Below are 15,776 nucleotides of genomic sequence, written 5' to 3'. Positions count from 1 at the left end.
ACCGGGAAAGTGCACAGAAAAGCAGTAAAAACTGCTTTTCTGTGCACCCTCCAACTTAATATCATGGCGATATTACTATCATGGCGATATTAATATCGCCATGATATTACTATCATGGCGATATTACTATCATGGCGATATTACTATCATGGCGATATTAATATCGCCATGATAGTAATATCATGGCGATATTAATATCATGGCGATATTAATATTAATATCGCCATGATAGTAATATCATGGCGATATTAATATCGCCATGATAGTAATATCGCCATGATAGTACTATCATGGCGATATTAATATTAATATCGCCATGATAGTAATATCATGGCGATATTAATATCGCCATGATAGTAATATCATGGCGATATTAATATCGCCATGATATCGCCATGATAGTAATATCGCCATGATATTACTATCATGGCGATATTAATATCGCCATGATAGTAATATCGCCATGATAGTACTATCATGGCGATATTAATATTAATATCGCCATGATAGTAATATCATGGCGATATTACTATCATGGCGATATTAAGTCCGAGGTCCCGAAAGTTAAAAAAAAGTTTAAAAAATTTTTTTTTTTTAAATCGGTCCGCGGCTCGAAAACCGGACGCTCAACTTTACCGGCGTCCGGTTTCCGAACCCGTGGCTGTCAGCGGGCTCGAGAACAGACGCCGGCAAAATTGAGCGTCGGCTGTCAAACCCGCTGACAGCCGCCCCTCCTGTCCAAAAAGAGGCGCCAGGACGCGCCCGCTCTCCCGCGAACTTTACTGTATCGGCCTGTGTGCCTGTAAGCTCTCTGGGGAAGGAACCCTTGCAGCCACGCAGGAAACACGGACAGGGCTCCTGGCCCATTCCTTCCTCGCCTGTGGCATTACTGGAGACCCTTGCTGACCCCGGTTCATTCCCCACCCTCCAGTCTCTTACCTCCCCCCACTGGCCCTGCGAGGCTCTTCCAGGCGCCCACCCCCCTCCGCGTGAAGAAATATTTCCTTTACGCCACTCCTGAGTCATCTCGTCCCCGCACGTCAGTCATAGCCTGGAGAAGAGACCCCCGTGTTACGGTAAGAGACAGACGAGTCGGAAGGAAGCATCAGACACCAGGGTAAAAGTCGGCACAGTTTATTCACCCCCCCCTGCAGCCCTGAGATTTTGTTTTTGTCTTGACACAGTGCGGGGATCGCTTCCCTTCCCTGCCGCCGCGGAGGAGGAGGAGGAGGGCAGCACGGGCTGAGGCACGCGACTGATCCCGCTGCCCTGCTATTTCTTCTTCTTGCTCCTTGTCACCGTCGTGCTGCGCACTTCCATCACATTGTTGTTCCCGATCTGGATGTTGCTCAGCTGGCTCCCGGTGAGGAAGATGTGAGAACGGCGAGGAACTGCAGAAAAAAAAAAAATTTATTCAATCCAGGGTCTCTCTCCACCTGTCACTGACTCTGGGAGAGTCACAAATAAATCTCCCTGTGCCTCAGCTCTAATCCCCGGCTCTGTCACTGACTCTCTTTCTGTATAACCCTGGGAGAGTCACTTAAATAAATAAATCTCCTTGTGCCTCAGCTCTAATCCCCGGCTCTGTCACTGACTCTCTTTCTGTAAACCCTGGGAGAGTCACTTAAATAAATAAATCTCCTTGTGTCTCAGCTCTAATCCCCGGCTCTGTCACTGACTCTCTTTCTGTATAACCCTGGGAGAGTCACTTAAATAAATAAATCTCCCTGTGCCTCAGTTCTAATCCCCGGCTCTGTCACTGACTCTCTTTCTGTATAACCCTGGGAGAGTCACTTAAATAAATAAATCTCCCTGTGCCTCAGCTCTAATCCCCGGCTCTGTCACTGACCCTGTGTGTGAGGCTCTGGGAGTCGCTTTATTTCCCTGTGCTTCAGTTCTAATCCCCGGGTCTGTCACTGATCCTGTGTGTGAGGCTCAGGGAGTTGCTTTATTTCCCTGTGCTTCAGTCCTAATCCCAGGCTCTGTCACTGCGTGCGTAATCCTGGAGGATTCACTTTCAGGCCGATCCAATAAAATGTGCAGGGGAAACGGGCGCTCAACGCCGTGCGCCCGCACTCCTAGGGCGCGCCCAGCCACCTCTCCTGGGCGGGCCATCGAATATTTAACTGAGGGGCCGTGCGCTAAGGAGGAGGAGGCGCCAGGGACAAATCTGCATCCCTGGTGCCTCCTCGGCGTCGGGCACCAGGGAGAAGTGGCTGTCAGGTGGGTTGGGAGAACGGACGCTCAACCTACACGCCTCCGTTTTCTCTCGCTACCGGCACCTGCACGCACAAGCTGCACGGCCTGGACTGCGCATCGCGTGCGTGTTTATCGGACGTAGCTCTCACGCTACGATACTATTAGGAGGAATCACAGAAAGCAAGATTTTTCTTTTTCTTCCACGTGCCCTTCAGCTTGGCGTGCCCTGGGCTGGCGTAAAACGTGCCGCGTCGCACTGGGCGCGTTGGCCGCGGGGAACATTTTTTGGATCGGGGGGGGGGATCGGCCAATAGCCTCGTCCAGGTGAATTTCCTTGTGATGAGCGTCGTTAGCTACGCGCTGATTTGGACGCCCTGATCCCCGCGTATCGGATAGGGGGGTTACGGACGCGCGTCCAATCGCCTGCTAAGCCGTGCGCAGCATCGGATCGGCCCCCATTGTCTCTCTGTGCCTGGGTTCCAATCCCCAGCTCTGCCACTGGCTCGCTGTGTGTCATCCTGCCTCACCTTTCTTCCCTTTTTAAACGGGGGTGGGGGGGGGGGGGAGATGATAAAATCTAGGGCTGATGGGAACGCGGCGCCACCTCCTGATTCAGAAAGCTGAGGCAGCAGCGCCACCTGCTGGCCATATCCGTGCGGGACAAAAGTGCCAACACACTAGAGATGAGCTTCGTTTTTCTGGCTCGGGTCGGGTTTCAGTTCGGGCGCTTCGTGGGAAAACTCGTTTTCCCACGGATCGTTTTTCGGCAAAAACAAAGCTGGAACCCGAACCCGAAACCCGAAAAATGAATTAAATAAAAAAAAAATCCGAATCGGAAAAAACCCACCCCAACCCTTCACATTTACTGTATTACAACCCCCCTACCATCCCGATCCCTCCCCAAGACTTATTAAAAGCCCTGGTGGTCCAGTGGGGTCCTGTGAGCGATCTCTCCCTCTGGGTCGTTGGGCCTGCTACGAATCAAAATGGCACCAATGGCCCTTTGCCCTTACGATATCACCCCCGCTGGTGGTCCAGCAGGGGTCCCGGAGCGATCTCCTGCACTCGGGCCGTCGGCTGCCAGTATTCAAAATGGCGTCGATAGCCTTTGCCCTTACAATGTCACAGGGGCTACCGGTGCCATTGGTTGGCCCCTGTCACATGGTAGGAGCAATGGACGGCTGGCGCCATATCCACAATGAATGGGCATGAGCTGGATCTGCACGTCTGGACCAGAGTAATCTATCGCTGGGACGGAGCTTCCAGGCCCATCCCCCTCAATACCTAGGACCACACCCCCCCCTTTCCCTTCCCCTCTCCCGCAGCCCCCAACTGAGCCCCCGCAAGCGAAGGGATCAACTCACCAGGGCTCGGGTGCCTGATCTGCGATGGCGCTGCTGCATGCTGAAAAGAGACCAAAAATCAAAGACAACCCCCCCCCCCCCAAAAAAAAACACAGGGTGAGAAGAAAAATACAAGCGAGACATTTCCTGCAAAGGATGGAGGGGGGGGAGGGGTCAGAAACGGAGAGAGAGAAGCCTAGGGCCATCGAGAGGAGTGGACAGGAAGGGCAATCAGACAGCGAGGGGGGGGGGGAGGGAGGGGGGCACTGAAAGCGTTTCGTACAGCGGCCGCCCCTGCGTGGAGAGAGACGCCAGCAGAGGGCAGGGAAAGGCAGAGGGAGGAGAGGCAGTGACCCAGGCCTAGGAGAGGAATGAGAGACAGACACTCACTCAGAGAAAGGGAAGGATGGAGGAAGAGGCCCAGGGCATAGACACAGACGATCCCGCACGGGGAAAGCAGAGAGGGCATCGTTTGGGCAATTTTTAAACACATTTCTGTGCCGAGCACGCGGGACGCTCTTCCCTTACCCTCTCCCAAGCTCCTTTCCCTTGCGGCTTGCCTTGTGCGCTGCTTGCCGGCTGCTGCGGGACAGGGTCGGGGCGTTCTTAGGAGGAAGAGAGAGAGGAAGGATTTATAATTAAGCGATTTCTTGCTGGGGCTGTGAGGAGAGGCCAGCTCTGGGAATCCGCGGACCTCGGCTCACTTTATCCTGCTCGGCAAAGTCTTACGACCTTTTGACTTTGGATTGTAAAGTCTTCCCCTGCATTACTGTGTACGGTGCTGTGTACGCTGATGGAGCTGCATACAAGCAAGAAACACCGCGAGTGCCATTTACCCTGTCCCTCAGGGGAGTCACTGTGTCTCCCTGTGGGTGGGTTCCAATCCCCGGCTCTGGAGTCACTTCCCCGGGCCTGGGATTTTGCTCTGATTGCTTAGAATTGCAGGTCCTGGACACGGGTCAGATCTGTCTTTCATCGTCCTGAGAGGGGCTTCATACCTTTTTCATTGGGCGGCCAGCGTGTGACGCGGGGGGTCCCCTGCAGAAGGAAGAAACGGGGGTGGGGAGGATTCAGTAACCTGAGCGGATGTGCAGAGACACAGTTGCCCCGCGGCGGCGTGCGGGAGATGGGAAGCGTTCCATCATTTCACCGTCTTTTACTCCCTGGGACTCTGGACTGCTGTCACCATCAGGACCCCCATCCTTCCTGCTGGGAACTTAACCCCTGTGCATTGCAAGAGAATTCAGCAGAAGAAGCTTGGGGACACGGGTAGGCCGGGCCCTTAGGGCCACAAGGCTGTTGAGGGCCAAGCTGGCATTTGACAGCCAGGATGAAGTGAGGAGCTGGGCCAGGATCACCTCTCGCTGCATCTCCCTCCCCTCCCCCAGAGACCCTCTCTCCGTGTCCCGAGTTCCCAGCCTCCCGTGTCTCGCTGCTCACCTTCTGCGCTTTTTCGCTGCTTGCCGAGGGCGGGGCTGGGCAGGAGGGCTCCGCCGAAGGGGCTGCGGGGCTGCCGAGTGGCACAGCTCCTGCAAGAGACAGGGAAAACAAGAGGATCATCAATTCACTGCGCGACTTTAAGCCCTAATCCCCGGCTCTTTCACTGCACCTCTCCTTACCTCTGCCCATCTGGCTCTCTGCTCAGGGAGCCATCACTCCAGACCTCTCGCTTCATGCTTTCCCTCATCCAGCTCTCATCAGGGAGCCATCATGCACGGCTTTCTCCTCTTTCCATCTTCCTGCTCTCATCAGGAAATCACTACCCCTCTCTTCACATCTTCCCCTATCAAGCATGGCCCCTCTCCTCATTCCTTCCCATCTGTCTCTCATCAGGGAACTGTCATGCATGGCTTCTCTCCTTAGGGAGCCACAATGTGTGTCACTGTAAAGGCAGGGCTCCTCTCTCCTTCGCACAGCCTTCAGGCCCCTGGGAGCCACTTCTACAGAATCTGGGACCAATGCCCGATGCTCCTGGAGTCACGGGGCCCGTGGGAAGCTTGGTGCCAACCTTGCCCCTCTCCCAACTCACCATTCTCAAGGCTTGGAGGCTCCAGCAGTGTTAGGGTGGGGAAGCGTTCCACGATCTCAGAGGAGGGACCTGAACTCAGAGCTGAGCAGGGAGGAACGCGGGAGAGCGATTGCTGTGACGAGGTCTCCATCTTTTCCTATGGGAAGGGGGAATGGAACGAGTCTGTCATCTCCCCAAAATCCATGACTTTCAAGCTTTTATAATGTTTTGGGATTACTCAAAGATTTTCATACAAACTATTCCCCTAAGCAATGTAAAAATGCAGGTAAAGACAGGGTCACACAGAGAATCGGTGATACAGCCAGGGATTAGAACTAAGGTACAGGGATACAAAGAGACTCCCACAGGGTCACACACAGAGAGTCAGTGACAGAGCCGGGGATTAGAACTAAGGTACAGGGATACAAAGAGACTCCCACAGGGTCACACACAGAGAGGCAGTGACAGAGCCGGGGATTAGAGCTGAGGCACAGGGAAAGTGACTCCCACAGGGTCACACACACAGAGAGTCAGTGACAGAGCTGGGGATTAGAACTGAGGAATAGGGAGATAAAGTGACTCCCCCAGGGACACACACAGAGAGTCAGGGACAGAGCCGGGGATTAGCGCTGAGGCACAGGGAGATAAAGTGACTCCCCCAGGGTCACACACAGAGTCAGTGACAGAGCCGGGGATTAGAACTAAGGTACAGGGATATAAAGAGACTCCCCCAGGGTCACACACAGAGAGTCAGTGACAGAGCCGGGGATTAGAGCTGAGGCATAGAGAGATAAAGTGACTCCCCCAGGGTCACATACAGAGTCAGTGACAGAGCTGGGGATTACAGCTGAGGCATAGAGAGATAAAGTGACTCCCCCAGGGTCACACACAGAGCGTCAGTGATAGTCGGGGATTAGAGCTCAGGCACAGGGAGACATATTGATGTATCTTTTCCTGTTCTTCAAAGGGGAAACAAATCTTTTCTCTCAAGATAAAAATATCTATTTTTCCGCTTTTCTTCTTGAGCAAGTCTGCAATGTCGAAAGCGACCGGACACGATGTTGCACCAGAGAGGCCATGACGGCAGCTTGTGGTCAGTTTCCCAGAATGCTCCTCTCCCCATAGACAGACAAAAAAACCGGGTGGGGGAGGACAGGGGAGCAAAGCGCAAACACTCGCTCAGTTTATTCCCGCTGCCTCTGTGCCCGAAACTTGTTGTAACAGCTCATGAAACTTGTGTGAAAAACATCAGAAGGGGGAAAGAACTCCCAGGAACCCGGAACTGTGACAAAGTGGTATGAAAAAAGGGTCCCCAAAAGGGCAAAGGGGTAGTAGCATCGGCAGGAGTTCTCCGGGGTACCACGAGAGCAGCAAAGAAGCAGCAAGAGGAGGAAGGACACCAGCAACAGTGACATGAACCCCTGATGGCGTCTCGAGTAGGAACCTGGCACCAAAAGTGGCATCAGTATTCTAAGGTAGCATGGAGGGGAAACAAAGCAAATCAGGTGGTAGGAAAAACTCAGGGCAGACTGTGATAAAGCAGCACAAAGTGTGGCTTCAAGACCCAAAGCAACATGAGAGATGCAATGCAGCGCTCCCCCTCAAACAGGCAAGAACAGCTCACGGTTTAAGGTCTGGGGTATGACAGCAAGGCACAGTGGCAAAGAAAACTCAAGATGTAAGGTCTAGGAATGGAAGCACAAAGATCCCCAGGTGCTGGATGGAATTTTGATTTTCTTGTAAAGCAGGCTTTCCAAATGAAAAGGATATCACATTCTGAACATGGAAATAGTTTCACCACTGAATGGAGATAGGATGTATACAGGGTGGCCCATGGAAAAGCAGCCTGCCTGCCTGCGTGGCACTGGGACTGGAGGCGGGCTCCTTTTCCATGGGCCACCCTGTAGTAAGTTGTGAAGGTTACGTTTTTTTTAGAAAATGTTTTCTATATTCTGTAGCTCAACTCTGGCTGTTCCATTCCCTGATTTTCTGGTTTTGCATGAGTTCTCACCTCTTGACTGATACTTTTAACAGATGCAGCATATGTAAGTTATTTCTGTCCTCCATGTTTTCTCCTCTGCCTGTATTTCTTCCTTAAGGCTGAGTGTTTTTATTGATAAGCCACCCCAGTATACTCAACAAAGAATGGGAGAATCAGGTTGGGATCATTGCAGAGGGGTTAGAATAAAACAAAGAACCATTAAATAGGTGGCGGGAAGGAGAAATTTTTTGTTTCTACATTTTTCACTTTTTTTTGGGGGGGTGGGGGAAGCAAATACCCTACACAAAAAAAAAGAAACAAACAACAGCAAACAACAGGGAGGCTCCAAAACTCCCACGTTCATACACACTAGCAGGCATAGCATGGTAGATGGAGCAGTAGCACTAAGACCTCTGTAGTGATATAAGGGGCATGGGCAGGTAGTTAGAGTGGCAACAGTCAGGCCCCTGTGGTGGTTTAAGTGGCATGAGAAGTAGGTATATGGCAGCACCTTGCAAGCCTCCTATGGTGGCATAAGGGGTATGGCAAACAAGCACGTGCCAACAAGTTCCCTCTGCTAGAATTAGGCACATGGCAGCTGGACCTCAGGCAGCAGGTCCCCTATGCTGGTACTAGGAGATTGGCCATTTTGTAAGAAGGATGATTCAGCGCTTAGCGAGCAAGAAGAAAAATGAAAGAAAAACTGATGGAATAGCATATTGGTGAGCTGAGATGAGTTGTGGGTAAGCAGTTTCCCCTGAAGAAGATGCTTCGAAACCTGGCCATGTCGGGCTAATACGCTCCCCATGGACTATTTCCTCAGCGGTTCAGTTAACAGCGCGGATTGAGAACTCTGCGACCGGGTTGAGAACTACAAACACCACTGGACTGAGCCAAGTACTTTGCGAGCTGTGGCGAACATATAAATGGGAAGTGATTAATATGCAATGAAAATCTTTGCCTTCCAAAATAGTTAAGTGGTGAACTGTTCCCATTTTTCGACAAAAATTCACAATGAATTGTAAAAAATTTTTTGAGAAAATAAATAATAAAGAAAAGTAAGGTGGTTTGTTGGTGATTAAAAGTAAAAATAAGGGTAACCTGGATGGTATTCTTTAACTTTTATGAAACATCCACTGTCCATCATAAACATTTTTGGGAAAAATGTTTTGAAAAAGGATTTTTGTCTATACAGAAACATTTGTGAATGTTTACTCTGGTTTAGAGATATATCATTAAAGACAGAAGAAAAGAGAAAAGAAATGGGTAAGTGGGTGCAGGTGTTTGGTGTTGCGGTACTAGGAGTATGGCAGGTAGACCTCCATGCTGGTGCGGTTCAGGATAAGATTGCAATGTTAATTTTTAATCTGACAACAAATATCGGAAAAACCTGGATCAATTCAACTTTACACATTTCTGCTCTGACGTGGCCTCTCCCTTCTAGCAAACATTTGCTAGAGATCCTCTCACCTCGTGGATGAAACCTGTGAGAAAGCATTTTCAACTGCTATCCCAATATTGTAGAATGTGAGTCCGTAATGTAAAATAAATTATTTTAAAAAGTCCTGAAAAAAAAAAAAAAGGCCTTTGGTACAGTAAACCAGGCCCCACAGTAGCGCTTGGTGGCTTTGCTTTTAGTGAATTTCATTCTGATGTTGTTACGTGTTATTTTGTTTTTAGATAATTGTGTACGTTTACCCCTGTAACCCACCCCAAACTGTTTGGAGGGCAGAGGCTGGAAATCTATACAAATAAATGGCAGTTGGGCAGCAGGTCCAATGTTTTATTTTATTATTTATTTAAAATATCTATAAGCCTCATAGAACAACTACATTGGTCCTACGTAGTGTACAAGGAAACATACTCGGGTACGGCAGGCTTCAGGTGGCAAGTCCCCTATGGTGGCACTAGGGGTGTGGCAGGTAGGCCTTCGGTGGAACTAGAGGTATGGTAGGAGGGCTGTGTCACTCCCAACAAGTAGAATTAGAAGAATGGCAGGTAGGCCAGTCCCAGCAAGTCCCCCATAGTGGTAGTAGGAGTATGTCAGTTAAGCATGAGGCACCAAAACCCCTATGGTGCTACTAGGAGTATGGCAGCTGGGCATCAAGCAGAAGACATGACAAAGACTAAAGAAGGAATACACACATTCAGTCTTCAAGATCACTGTCCCTGGATCCAAAGAGCAGTGATAGGCTGGTTTAGAAAAATACTTCAGTGCAATATGTTATCTCCTTGATAACATGTCCTGCCAAGTCTAACAAGGCACACATGACTCACTGGGCTGGCTGCTAATAATTATAATGTTACAATTCCTGACTGACTGTATTGCACGTGTTCTTCATAGACTGTAATAGGTAATAGCCATGGAAATGAAAGGGGAAACATGAATGAAACGAATAGGATTTGTTTAATTTAGGGGGCCCCCCCAATTCGTTTCAGGAACCCCCCCAAAATACAAATTAGACACAATTCATTTCAGAATGTCCATTTGTTTTAAACAAATGCATATCCCTGTTTTCGGCATATTTAGGAGGGATATCCTGAAGAGCTGACTGGCTTCTGGCACTCGAGGACTGGAGTTTGAGAACCTTGTCCTTCTGAAGCAAACTGCGATGCCATCAACACGTGACACTGTGCTTCTTTATTCAGGGGAAGGATATACAGAGTTGGGGGTTGTGGAGGGGGGGCTGTCTGTTACTGGGCTGACATTTGCAATTGGCTGGCTGAGATTATCCCCTCTGAATGATAAAAGCGGCGTGAAAGGACTGGAGGGACAGACGGTGATTGAGGCAAGAACAGGGCCCTTACCAGAGCACTCTGGACGTTCCTGACTGCCTCCTTGACCTGATGCTTGTGCGCCATGAAGATCTCCTCTGTAGTGACGACACAGTCTGCAGAGCCAGAAAGAGAGAGAGAGAGAGAGAACGCACGAGACGAGGTGACAGCAGCGCTCTCCTCAGGATGGGTCTCGGAGCTCTGCTTCCCCTGCCGGCTCCTGGGCCTGGACAGGTTTTACAATGCTTTCTGCATGCTGTAAGCAGAGGGGGGTGGCGGAGGGGCTGCGGTGGCCGCCTTTCGGTGTCAGGCACGGGGGGGGGGGGTCATTCCTAGCTCGGGGCCCTTGGGATGGAGGAGGAGGCCATACAAAATAACTCCCTGCTAGGCACACCTGAGGATTTGTTTGAGTTGCGGTCACGCAGAGATGGCTGCTGTTTGGTGAAGGGAGGTGGTGGGGAGTGTGTGTGTGTGTGTGGGGGGGACGGACGGACAGACAGATAAGAGGATGTATCTCACAAGTCTGCTCAGCTCTACAATCCCCACTGCTCCCTGCGAGATCCCCTGTGCTTGTCCCATGCATCTCTGCCACCCCTCTCTGTAAAGAACAGGAATCCTTTCCTCCTCATCTCGTCAACCTTCCCTCTTCCACTCCCTTCCTGCTAATCCACACTCTCCACCCTGGCATTCTTTCCCTTCCTCCCCTGCCTGCTCCCGTCCCCTTATAAAATCACAGCTCGCATGCACCCTTGCTGCATCCTCAGCCGAGTCCCAACTCCTGGATTCGCAGCCTGGTTTTCCTCCCCGCCCGCGCTCCCAGGTTTACCCCTCTCCTGCGTTTTTACTCTTTTCCTACCGGAGCTGGTAGCTCCCGCTGCACTGCTCTCCCCCCCCCTCCCAGCACAACACACCTGGGGGCACGGGATTTCTCCCGCAGCTCATTCCCGTTTCCCCTAAGGCCCGGCAGCCTTCAGAGATTTCCTGCGTCCCCAGGGGAACCGCACAGAGCTCCCAGGTATGCTGACGGGAGCAGAGCACGCAGGGCACCTCCCTGATCTGTGTACCTTTGAAGCTGGGTCGACTCGACGGATCCTGGTCCCAGCATTTCTCCATCAGGTGCTTCATGTCCGCCAGCTTCTGCACCCGCTGCAGGTCTCCCAGGTGGTCCAGAGAGGGGCGCTGCCCCCGAGGAACGTGCAGCATGATCAAAGACGGCAGAGCGTCTGGAAGCAGGAAGGAGAACAGCGTGCAGGCACCATCAGCCGACCCTCACAAACACCCCTAGAGGAGCTGACATTGGCAGGCTGGCGTGGGGATCCAGATCCAAGAGGTGGTGATGATATCACATCATCTCCAGGCTTGGAACGTGAGGAAAAGTAATGATGTCATGGTGCCTGGGCTCTGTGTAATCAGGGGCTGTGATGATGTCACAATGCCTCTGTGTAATCAGGGGCTGTGATGATGTCACAAAGCCTTCAGGCTCCGTGTAATCAGGGGCTGTTGCAATGTCCTCCGTGTAAATCAGGGGCTGTGATGAATGTCACAATGCCTCTGTGTAATCAGGGGCTGTGATGATGTCACAATTTGGGGCCTCTGTGTAATCATGGGCTGTGATGAGTTGTACAATGCCTCTGTGTAATCAGGGGCTGTGGATGATGTCACAATGCCTTTGGGATCAGGCTTCCGTGTAATCAGGGGCTGTGATGATGTCACAAAGCCTTTGTGTAATCAGGGCTGTGATGATGTCACAAAGCCTTTGTTAATCAGGGGCTGTGATGTCAACAGTGCCTCCGGGGCTCCCTGTAATCAGGGGCTGTGATGATGTCACAATGCCTTTGTGTAATCAGGGGGCTGTGATGTCACAGTGCCTCCGGGCTCTGTGTAACCAGGGGCTGTGATGATGTCACAGTGCCTCAGGATTCTGTATGAGGTACCATGATGATGTCACAGTGTTCAGAGATCTATCACACGAGGCATGTTGGGAGGGGACTCCTGTTGTCCCCAAGCGGGAAGTAATGAAGTCTGTACCTCACTCTCGTAAGGTTTCCTGACCCGTCAGCCACACCAGATCAGGATAGCATAGCTGAGCAGGAGAGAAGAACAACAGAGTCACAGCTCGCTCCTTCCTCCTTCCTCCAGGATCAGAGAAAGCCCTGCACTGGCTCCCAGCTTCTCCCCTCTGGATTTTACCTGTAAACATCAGAGGCTTTTGTGGGGCAGCAATTAACACTGCAGAGCAGCTCGGTGCCGTATATTCCAGGGTCCCGTCAGCGGGAGGGGCGTCCTGGGGGAGCGTCGTCCCTCGCTTAAACCGCGACAAGCCGAAATCCGAGATCTGAAAGCATTTACAGGATCTGTTTGCAGGGAGAACTGCCTTCTGCTCTGGCTCTGATCGTTAAGCACTGTCTGAAGACCTCTCTTCCCACACCTGTGCTCAAGACAAGTTGCAATTCATGTACAGTAGGCAGGTTCCTGCCCCAGAGGGCTTACAATCAAGGATGAAGTGACTTGCCCAAGGTCACAAGAAACATTAAAGGGGAAAAGGCAGGATTTGAACTCTGGCATCCCTGCTCTGATCCTTCTCCTGCCCAGACTGTGATCCCAAGTGCTGTGCAAAGGAGACCTGCCTGCCCGCTCAATCTCTGAATTAAGGAGACCTGCCCCCCCCCCCCTGCTCAGGCCGCGATCCTGCGCGCTGTGCAAAGGAGACCTGCCTGCCGCTCAATCTCTGAACCTAAGGAGACCTGCCCCCCCCTGCTCAGGCCGCGAGCCTGCGCGCTGTGCAAAGGAGACCTGCCTGCCGCTCAATCTCTGAACCTAAGGAGACGCTGCGCGTGTGTCGCTCTCCAGGAACCCGCGCTGGGGGCGCACTCACCTTGATGTGGAGGTCCTCGTTCAGGAGGACGTTCTGAGGCTTCAGGTCGAGGTGCAGGAGCGGCGGGCTCAGGCTGTGCAGCCGGTTCATGCCCAGCGTGACCTCGTGCAGGACGCGGAACCTGAGGGCCCAGGGCAGGGGCCTAACCAGGCGGAAGAGCCGGTGCAGGCTCCCGTTCTCCATGTACTCCATGACCAGGCCGTAGCAGGCGTCCTCGCAGCGGCACAAGCCGTACAGGCGCAGCACGTGGTCGATGCTGGTGGCGCTCAGCATCTTCTCCGCCTCCCTCAGGAGCTCCTCCAGCCCCTGCTCCACATGGTTACTGAGGACAGGGGGGGAAAACCCAAATCAACGCAGGCAGGCAGAGACAGACAGACAGACAGACAGAGCAAAAGAGGGAAACAGAGACAGCCGGGGAGAAGAAAGGAGGGAGGGAGAGAGAGAGAGCACCCTGTTCTGAGGAGCCTTGGAGCGTCTCCTCCCTCCTCGCACCTGCTCAGTTTCTTCAGGGCCACGTCCTGGCCCCCAGTCCGTGTGCCGGGCCCTGAACACCTGCCCGAATCCTCCGCTGCCGATCAGCTGCCTGTTCTGCAGTTTCTCCTCGGGGATGGTCTCAGCACTTTGGACACAGACATTCATGGCTCCTCCTATAATCCCCGTGGCACAGGGGTCTCAGACGGGAAGGACCACTGCCGCCGTGACGAGGGGAGGGACTGCCCCCCCCCCCCTGTCTGAAAGACAGAAAGTGGTCCCTGTCAGAAGGGGACTGTGCTGCAGCGCAGGAAGCGCGAGTCATGGAGCGTAGCAATGCGTCGCACGGCCCCGTGCACCCTGTCAGCGCCATACGCTGCGTTCACAAGCCCCCCTCAGACTGCCATCGGCCCTGCGTAAATATTATAACGCGTCCCTCTGGAATATTTCAGCCCTGGACATCCTCACCTTCAGGAAGAGGCTACAAGCTCGATGGTCCATTGAAGCATCCAGACCTTAACTCCGACAGTTACAATCCTCAACTCAACTCAGCTCCCCCCCCCCCCCCAAAATCCCCTCACCACCCCCTCCAGCAAAGTCCTCATCATCCAACTCTGGTCTTCCTCCCTGTTCCTTAAGTAGAATCCTACAGCCCCCTCCCTTAATTCCCTCTCCTCAGACTTGCACCCCCCTAGCGGCAACCTCTCTGACATGGAAGCCCCTGCCACCCCCACCTCCTCGTTCATTTACCCCTCAGTACTTTGTTAATCCAGTGCACTGCCTCTGGATGGAGGGCCCCTGTCTTTGTCTGATTTCTACTTATCTAGGACAGTCATACTGCTTGTGATTTAATAATCAGAACACTCTGGCTGTAACATGCTTTGAACACCACTCCTGCTGGAATAGCGTGCACTAAATAATGACTGTAAGATCTCCTACAGCCCCATGCACACTGTCAGCACTATATAAATATGTTGACATCTTGTATGGCCCCTGTGCATGCCATCAGCGTCATATAAATATTATAACAGCTCGTAATTCCCCCACACATGCTATCTGTGCTGTATAAATATAACAACGCGTTGTATTTCCCTGTGCACACTGTCAGCACCACAGAAACATAACACCACCTTGTACGGCGCCGCGCACCTGTCAGCACCACCTAGTATGGCCCCCCATGCATGCCATCCATGCTGTATAAACATAATGGTTTAATTTCCTTCTAGATATACTGGCAATTCATAAACTGAGCAATGCGGCCCCTCGCAAACTGTCAGCACAGAATAAATATACCATCACCCAGTATGGCGCTGCACACGTCATCGGCACTGTACAAATATAATAACACCTTCGCAGGGCAGCATCAGCATCATATAGATATAATGTCTTATATGGCCCTACGTACGTCCCTAGCACTGCATAAATATAATTATGCGCCCCCCCCCACCCCCCACCATATATACATTCATACATTGCATTATCCTATCCAGAGACGGAGGGAGCACTATGTATCTTCCGGGTTTGTACAGTGCTGCGTTCACCTTGCAGCACTATATAAACGTTTAGCAATAGTAAGCCATGAGAGCAAGGGAGGGAGAGAGATCACCGTTCTGGCATCGCAGCACAGCCTAGGAACGTTGCTGGGAAGTGAGACGAGAAACCCCAGCGAAAACGAAAAGTCGGCGAAAGCGAGAGACAGGAAGGAGAGGAGCGAGAGAGGCTGACAGTGCCTGCCTGACAGTGCGCGGTGCTGGGTGACGACCCGCCGGCCCTTCCTCCTCCTCCGCCTGCTCCCGCTCTGCCTCTCGTCGGTCCCGGCCCCGCTAGGAGCCCGGGGGGGAGGGGGGGGGGCAGAGATCCCCCTTCCGTCCACGAACCTGAACCCCCGACCCGCGAGCCGGTGCAGAGTGCGCGAGGAGCAGTCCCGGCTGCGCATGCGCGCGTCCCGGGCACACGCAGGCCGCTCCTTGTCACGTGCTCCTGCCCGGGGGCCGAACCGACGGACGCCCAGGATCCCTGCTCGGCAGCCGCATTGCACGAACCTTGTTTTTCTTAATCTCGTTTCTCATTTTGGGAGCAGTTTGCAAAATATCTCGTTTGTGTGTATTTTGTTTCGTTTATTTC

At 52.4% G+C, this 15,776-nt stretch overlaps 2 protein-coding genes across 4 annotated transcripts; both read right to left on the bottom strand.

Moving 5' to 3' along the window:
• Positions 1-1,118: 1,118 nt before the first annotated feature.
• Positions 1,119-12,382, bottom strand: LOC115082462 (receptor-interacting serine/threonine-protein kinase 3-like). Of its 3 annotated transcripts, XM_029586690.1 has the most exons (9): positions 12,340-12,366; positions 11,371-11,529; positions 10,340-10,422; positions 5,572-5,707; positions 4,983-5,071; positions 4,541-4,580; positions 4,071-4,147; positions 3,564-3,603; positions 1,119-1,391 (listed from the first exon to the last, which is right to left on the bottom strand). In XM_029586690.1, exons 2-9 carry the CDS (start codon positions 11,507-11,509, stop codon positions 1,273-1,275), a joined length of 723 nt encoding a protein of 240 aa, XP_029442550.1. In that variant the 5' UTR covers positions 11,510-11,529; positions 12,340-12,366; the 3' UTR covers positions 1,119-1,272. The 3 variants fall into 3 exon arrangements, with proteins under 3 accessions (XP_029442550.1, XP_029442552.1, XP_029442551.1); XM_029586692.1 differs by lacking the exon at positions 4,541-4,580 and having other exon boundaries at positions 12,340-12,373; XM_029586691.1 differs by lacking the exons at positions 1,119-1,391; positions 3,564-3,603; positions 4,071-4,147; positions 4,541-4,580; positions 4,983-5,071 and adding an exon at positions 3,629-4,065 and having other exon boundaries at positions 5,624-5,707; positions 12,340-12,382.
• A 167-nt stretch (positions 12,383-12,549) lies between these two features.
• LOC115082463 (receptor-interacting serine/threonine-protein kinase 4-like) lies at positions 12,550-13,933 on the bottom strand. Its single transcript, XM_029586693.1, has 3 exons — positions 13,674-13,933; positions 13,182-13,503; positions 12,550-12,734 (listed from the first exon to the last, which is right to left on the bottom strand). The coding sequence occupies exons 2-3, from the start codon at positions 13,452-13,454 to the stop codon at positions 12,702-12,704; spliced, it is 306 nt and encodes a 101-aa protein (XP_029442553.1). The 5' UTR covers positions 13,455-13,503; positions 13,674-13,933; the 3' UTR covers positions 12,550-12,701.
• Between the last annotated feature and the right edge of the window lie 1,843 nt (positions 13,934-15,776).

This window comes from Rhinatrema bivittatum, unplaced genomic scaffold (assembly GCF_901001135.1).
Source record: "Rhinatrema bivittatum unplaced genomic scaffold, aRhiBiv1.1, whole genome shotgun sequence".
Taxonomy (NCBI): domain Eukaryota; kingdom Metazoa; phylum Chordata; class Amphibia; order Gymnophiona; family Rhinatrematidae; genus Rhinatrema; species Rhinatrema bivittatum.
Note: the sequence above shows the minus strand (reverse complement) of the source record. Positions and strands in the feature narration are given on the sequence as shown.

Coding starts and splice junctions, on each gene's coding strand:
- LOC115082462 (XM_029586690.1), bottom strand. CDS start 11,509: ATGCTGCACGTTCCTCGGGGGCAGCGCCCCTCTCTGGACCACCTGGGA. Junction 4,581..4,982: donor GCAGCGAAAAAGCGCAGAAG/GTGAGCAGCGAG, acceptor TTCCTTCTGCAG/GGGACCCCCCGCGTCACACG. Junction 4,148..4,540: donor CTGGCCGCCCAATGAAAAAG/GTATGAAGCCCC, acceptor CTTCCTCCTAAG/AACGCCCCGACCCTGTCCCG.
- LOC115082463 (XM_029586693.1), bottom strand. CDS start 13,454: ATGCTGAGCGCCACCAGCATCGACCACGTGCTGCGCCTGTACGGCTTG. Junction 12,735..13,181: donor ACGAGGACCTCCACATCAAG/GTGAGTGCGCCC, acceptor TCTTGAGCACAG/GTGTGGGAAGAGAGGTCTTC.